The sequence below is a fragment of the Tripterygium wilfordii genome, chromosome 22 (assembly GCF_013401445.1).
Source record: "Tripterygium wilfordii isolate XIE 37 chromosome 22, ASM1340144v1, whole genome shotgun sequence".
Taxonomy (NCBI): Eukaryota; Viridiplantae; Streptophyta; class Magnoliopsida; order Celastrales; family Celastraceae; genus Tripterygium; species Tripterygium wilfordii.
In genome coordinates, this window is record NC_052253.1 from 11,373,518 (window position 1) to 11,380,802 (window position 7,285).

The 7,285-nt window shown below is 35.5% G+C and overlaps 1 protein-coding gene across 1 annotated transcript; it reads left to right on the forward strand.

Moving 5' to 3' along the window:
- The first annotated feature begins 5,402 nt into the window (after positions 1 to 5,402).
- LOC119990948 (protein enabled homolog) lies at positions 5,403 to 7,243 on the forward strand. The gene is made up of 2 exons (XM_038837092.1): positions 5,403 to 5,772; positions 5,903 to 7,243. The coding sequence occupies exons 1-2, from the start codon at positions 5,722 to 5,724 to the stop codon at positions 6,590 to 6,592; spliced, it is 741 nt and encodes a 246-aa protein (XP_038693020.1). The 5' UTR covers positions 5,403 to 5,721; the 3' UTR covers positions 6,593 to 7,243.
- Positions 7,244 to 7,285: the final 42 nt, after the last annotated feature.

The window sequence follows — 7,285 nt, forward strand, 5'->3', positions numbered from 1 at the left end:
TTGTCATTTCATTCATTCACACCCTTAAAAAGTGGTGCGTATTTTAAGTGCGTAAATTAGGTGCACATAGGAGAATTCCTATATATATATGTGTGTGTGTGTGTGTGTGTGTGTTATGACCCACTAACAACCAAGGCCTAATCGATACCCATCTAAAGCAAGGGCCCTCTCCTACCCACGCATGGGCTGCCCACCTGCCCATGGGCCGGTTGTAACCAAGGTCCAGTGGGCTGTGCCCCACTAAAACCTTGCCTACTAGTGAGGGAGGGTCATCCCACTTTGGCACGCCCACATCTTCCGATGTGGGACATGACAATACCTTCCCCTTCAAGACCAAGGTCCACGTTGGACGGGCACCATGGCCGGCCCCTCCGGCAGTCCACCCCCGTGGGTCGAGCACCATGGCTGGCCACTCCGCAGACGCGGCCCCAAGTTGAGGGCATTGGACTCTCAATGAAAACACCAAATGTTATGACCCACTAACAACCAAGGCCCAACCGATATCCATCTAAAGCAAGGGCCCTCTCCTACCCACGCATGGGCTGCCCACCTGCCCATGGGCCGGTTGTAACGAAGGTCCAATGGGCTGTGCCCCACTAAAACCTTGGCTACTAGTGAGAGAGGGTCATCCCACTTAAATACTACATTGGCACGCTCACATCTTCCGATGTGGGACATGACAGTGTGTGTATATGTGTATGTGTATGTGTGTGTGGTTTTGGTTCTTATAGAAGAAGCATATAATGGGTTGAAACTTATTATACGCACTATATTAATTGGTCAAATTTGTGTTAACCATGTTGGCAACCACATCTATAATATGTTGTGAATATTTCTTATATATGCATGCATGTTTAATCAACTGAGAAGGCACTACAAATTAATGCGATAATGTGGGGCCTTCAGTGCACAATGGGCCTGGGAAGATTGGTCCCACAGAATATGCTCATTAGTGCATAATGTGGTTAATTAATTTTTATATTAAAATAAAATATACTGGCTAATTATACTATTATTGCACGATATGTTGGTTAAAGTAACCCTGTAATCATAATTCATGTCCTCGTCTTTTATATCAGAGAAAGAGAGAGATGTATATATGTATATAAAATTATAAAGCATTTCTTTCATTATATTATTCATTTATTCAAACAATCATTATAATTATTGATATTATTACCTGTCCATTGTAATGACTATAATGATGGCTACCCGTATGACATGCCTATAAATTTCTACTATTCCTTAGAATCTAATTTATTTAGAAATATGTAGGGTCCACAACCATTTGAAGTAGTATATATACTATATTGTAGTATATATGTTTTAAATAATATAAAAGCAGTATTTTAAGTAACATTACAGAATTATTTTAAAAGTGCAAATGAGCCATTGGTTGAGTGACAATGACTTTGCATGTCTCTGACTTCAGGTCATGAGTTCTAATCTCACATCTTTCTGAATATTTATAAGGAGGTGTGTGGGCTTAGTCTGCTCCTGCGTGAGCTTGGTTTGTGCCTCCTATGTGGGGCCTGTTGACACTTATACTTTTCTAGGCTTGATCTGGTGGTGTGTCGTATATTGTATCTGTACTTGTACTAAAAAAAAGAACTATTTTAAAAGTAGCATTTGAATTTCATATTTAACCCCAAATACTCGAAATATCTCATTTTCAGTTATATTCTAAATATACCCTGCTATTCACTCTTCACAACCTAGCACCAATATAGTTTATTTAACTTGTTAAATATGTAACAATTTTAATAATATGTAATAATATTTTTTTTTTTAGTGTTGAGCATATAAGTTGATTGAACATGTTCTTAAATCTCTTGAAATATAGAACAATTTGATAATTGGTTGCTTATGTTTAATGAATTGCATAATGTAATGTAAATTTGCCACATAATTTTGAACAACACACATAAATGCTATGAGAAAATTAAATCAAATCGTCACAACATTTTATACTGAGTACGTACAACATATGTGTTAGCATTTAATACAATATTTTTAAATCCACATATATATCCATGTATGTTGACTTGCATGGTGTGTTTAAAAGCAATTATAAATATTAATCATCACAAGCATGAGTTCTACCACTATCTATATATGGCATGTTCATTGGTTCTTGAATAAACTATCAAAAATCCACTAAAATGTCGTTTACACTCCATTAATTAAGGTAAAAGATAGAGGAGATATCAAGTATATATCAACAACCTTACTTTAACGGTAAACGAACTATATGATCATCACATGTTTCATGATAATATCACTGGTGATCACGTGACATTAGGCAGTAAAAAAAAACAAATTTTTTTAATTATCAAGATTATAAAGAACCCTAGTTTGAAGAGTATAAAAAGTTCAAAATATTTAGATTTGAGAAGTAAAATAAAATTCAATTTAAAATATTTAGATTTGACCCCCAATTAATGTGGAGTTGTGGATGTTAAACGGGTCTTACATGTGTATTTGTAATCAATGATTATTTCACATGACACATAGATTTTGAGGTAAAATAGATGATCTTATTTTGAGTGAATGTAGTATTATATTTATTTATTATGAATCTTTTAAGGGTTTACAATTGTTAGATATTTTTATTGAATAGAAATTGGAGAAAGTCATGGGTTGACTAACTCTCCCATTGTTCCCGACTTCCCGGTCAAATATAAATATATATATATATATCAAACTATCCCTAATATTTTGGTCACTCCTGTTTGATTCTTTGTGGTCCCTTTTAAAGGGGTGGTTCGGGTGCCAAAAGAAGACTAAGAGCTTTTCTTCTTTCTTTGGATTTTGCTTAAAAACTTCCTTGCTATTTTCTAGTCTATTTTAGAGAGAGTTTCATTATTTTCTTGTTGTACACTTGCGATTGTGCTATCATAGTTGTGGAATCGGGTAGGCAATATCGCATGAGTTGTGAGCACACCATACATAGACGATAAATTACTTTAAGGTCATATGTGAATACCTCGTCTCGATTTGGGTTTCATAAGATTGGTCTCTTCCAATCATGGCCGTACACGTGTCTAATATCGGAAGGTGTATATAGAATCGATAGGTGAGCCACAATTGATTGAAAAGAATAATAAATAACTCCAAATAATTGATTAATTAGTTGAGGGTCTTGAAATAGTCAAAGTGAAGCCTCCATTGTTTCCTTTAAAGAGGACTTTTAATCTTTTATTGTTCAAAATGGGTCCATTATCTTTCTCTACATGAGAATACATATTGGAGGGAAAGTTTGGTTACCAGCTCCCTTTGTTGACCAATCATATTTATCAACACGAGAAAGACACAATATATATATATATAAATTTATAATTAATTTGGATGCTGGTCTATATATATATATATATATATATGGTGAGCATGGATGGCACATGCATGCATTGCTTTAGTCAACAAAACGAGGTCCATGTAAATTTGTTTTCTTTTGTTATTGTCAAAAAAGACATGCTCATCATTTCATTTCTACACTAATTACCTATATAACATTTTTTTCTTCACATTTTCCCTTGATTAATTCTCAATGTGAACACCACTAGTGGCTTCAACCATTTTGATTCATAAAATTAATACTATGTTTGGTTGAATGTGGGAACGGGAACGGGAACGAAAATAAGAATATGAATTAGAATTCGTTGCATTCCTATGTTTGATTGGTCAAAGAATTTCTCAAGAAATATGATTTTCCAACGTTTTGGATGTAATAATTCAAAATGGAATGAGAATAAAAATAATGATTAAATTACTAAACAACCCCTCTTTTTATATTAGATTTGTCATATTTTTTGGTATGTTCATTCTACATATTTTGGATAGCCTAGATCTTTAACATCCTATGGTTCACATAAATACAAAGGTCTTTTTTGTCCTTTCGCCATTAGGACACAAATTCTAGCTGCCTGGAATGGATGATTCCTAAGTTCATGGGGAGAAAGCTAAATTCCAATTTAGTCGAATACGTCATTCCATTCCCATGTATATTGGTATATTGTGCAACCAAACATGAGAATTCCTCTCTCCATGGGAATACATCATTCCGTTCCCGCGGGAATTGGTGAACCAAACATAGTGTAAGTGCTCTTGTTAGAAAATCTACCCCAAAACATTACAAAACAACATTATCCACTTTGAGCATGTGCCTGCACGATTTTGTTCTTCTGGATCATCGCCTATGACGCTTAAGCCTAGAACTTTGCTTATAAACCACTTGATTGAGTTATGTTAGATTGATGTGAGATTTTTAATCTTGACAGTTGTGTGAGAATAAATAAAAATGCCGACACATTTACATGTATGTATATATATATGTATATATATGTTTCTTTCGCTCTAATTCAAGAGGAATATTCGCAGTTATGGATGAGTTGCAGTAATAAACTGACAATTACTATGAACAATATCAAAAAGTTGAGGAATCTGTACCTGACATATATATATAGATATATATGCTTTATATTAATCTAATAAGGTCTGGTAATAAAGTCTTATAAAATACAATTTATAAATAAAATGTTGGTCCTCCTTAAGGATTTCGTGCAGAGACCGTTCGTTCAGACATTGCAGTCTCAGCAGAAGTAGCAACTTAGAATTTTCCTTTATTTATTTTTAATAAAAATGAATTAATTCAAAGAGGAGAAGCTAAAAAACAAGTTTGTGATCATCAAATTCTAAATCTACCTAAAAGAAAATAAGATCACAACTGTGTTTGGTCCTTTGGATTTAGCTGATGAGGCAGCCCACGTGCCAGAAAAAAAACAATAATATATATATTTTTCAACATTTTCTGATGAAGATAAACCCACATTGACATAGCTAGATTATACAACATCTAATAATCTTCATATTAAAAATATTAAATTAATGTAAATTTCTTTAGATCAACATTTTCACTGTATCAAACTTGATATTTCGCAAAAGTTAAAAAGAATAACAGTGATGTCAAAAACTCTTTCTTATCATATAGGTTAGGAATCACCGATGGATTTTCTCGTCTAAATTTAATTATCATTATAAGATGATGTTCACTTTCCTAAATCCAAGTGTAACTCATCACGGGGTTTTCAAGACCTTCAAGGATTTTAAAGGACTTACGACTTTAGGATGTGTCTTATTAAGTTAAAGAAATTCATGAGATTATAATATGTTTATTAGATTTTTATTTTAGTGATGCGAGAATTTTTTTACATATTTTAGACAGAGTTTGACATTTCTTACTTTTTTTGTGTTTCCAAAACAATTAAGTTTTGAAAAGGGGAAAAGAAAAGAAAAAGAAAAGAAAATAAAGGACAAGGAAAGGTGAGGGACAAGAGTTATAAATTTATTTATAATTCAAGTGGGGTTGAAAAGTGCAGTAAAGTCCATAGGGCTTGCTCGTTACATTCTGGTGACTACAATGGATTCTTGTTCCCATTCTTCGCGCGGCTGGTTGTTGGTACATACAGTCATACATACATACAGTATAAAAGATGATAAGACACCAGAGAGAGAGAGAGAGACAGAGAGAGAGAGAGGGAGAGGGAGAAATAATGGCCTTGTTTGGTTTGGCCCTTTGTGCTTTTGTCCAACCACCGTCCCCCGGTGAGAAAAGCAGCAGATGATACAAAAAGAAAACAGTAGTTAGCAACTCTTACTTATAAGACCTACCACTCAAACCCCACTTCTCACACACACATTTCTCTTTTCTTTTGAAGAGGCATTATGGACAATCAAAGAAGTCTTCTTAGTTGGCCTTACTTCTGCCAAGGAAAGGTAACACATTTCTCCAATTTCACCATGTTTTTTTTGTCATTGGAGTTGAAACACAAAATGGGTCTTTCTTCTTTCGAAATTTTAGTGCTAATTTATGATGGGTTTGGTCTAACTGTGATTATATTTGCAGACAATGGATGAACTAAGGCATTCACTTGTGTACACTACTCTGGAGCTTGAGCAAACAAGGCTAGCAGTACAAGAGGAGCTAAGAAGGAGAGATGAACAGTTAATTTATCTCAAAGATCTGCTTACTAAAGCTATCAAAGAAAAGGAGGAGACACAAGAAAAATGCCAAAGACTGCTCCTTGATAAAATCTTGGTTCAACAACAGCAACAGCAACAGCAACTGCAAGCAGCAGCTCCTCTGTCAGGAGTTTCTAGCATTGAAGATGAACCCAAAAGAGGAATTGACTCCAGCAATGGCTTCTCATCATCAGATTGTGAAGAAAGCATAGTTTCATCCCCTGTTTTTGACCCAACCCATTTGACTCGACCACCAGCACCAGCACCAGCACCAGCACCACCGCCACCACCATCTTTGCCGGAAACAGACATAGAGTTGGTGTCTGATAAGCCATTACCTGAAAAAGGAAAGCTTTTACATGAAGTGATGAAAGCCGGTCCACTCCTCCAGAACCTCCTCCTGGCAGGACCACTTCCTCAATGGAGGCACCCACCACCACCGCTAGAGACCTTTGAGATCCCACCTGTGACCATCCCTTCACCATCACAACCACCACCAGTTAATGCTTCCAACACCATAAACCAATGCGGTAAAGTGAACAAGAAAAGGGTTCTCTGTGATGGCTCTGATTAACCCACAGAGACCAAGCACCAGACAATACTTCTTCTTCGCTGACCCTTATCTACTGAATTTAATCAACACAATCTTACAAATTATCTTATTTTACTAGAACTTACGGTTAGTGAAGATCGAAATTCCAAGTTGGGCATGTTAGTGATCAAGCATTTGTGCAGAGGCTGCTTGTTTTATTAGTGTAGAAGCTTTATTCCAACTAGAGGAGAAAGGTAGAGGCTTGCTATTTTTGATTTCTACCAATGTTTGGGGTGGAGATTTTGACAAATCTTTTAGTTTTCATTGCTCCTTGATGTGAAAGGTAGCTTTTGTTTCTCCAAATTTGCTGTGGCAAATTGCAATTGGCATGTAAAATATAACTTGAATGATTAGTTTAGCAAGTGTGTGTGTATGTTTGAGAAATTGAGAGAGAGAGAGAGAGAGTGAGCACATCAAACATTAAAATGATGGATGGGTGTGGAGTTGTTAGGATTGGAAGACGGGGTATGGCCAACAACCATGAGGTCCAATGCCATAAGCTTGTCGGGTTGGGGTTGAGTGGAGGGATCCCACAAATCGGAATCAGGATCTACCACTGGTGTAATTTATGATTATATGGGTCTTCTCTTTAGGGAAGTATGATTATCGAATTTTAATCTTAATGTTTCTCCATATGATTTCCCCTCTACTCTAATTTATTACTACTTTTTTAGC

What these genes read in the sequence shown, in the direction of transcription:
- LOC119990948 (XM_038837092.1), top strand. Translation starts at nt 5,722, where the DNA reads ATGGACAATCAAAGAAGTCTTCTTAGTTGGCCTTACTTCTGCCAAGGA. An exon ending in CTTACTTCTGCCAAGGAAAG is followed by an intron (nt 5,773 to 5,902) that starts GTAACACATTTC and finishes TTATATTTGCAG; the next exon opens with ACAATGGATGAACTAAGGCA.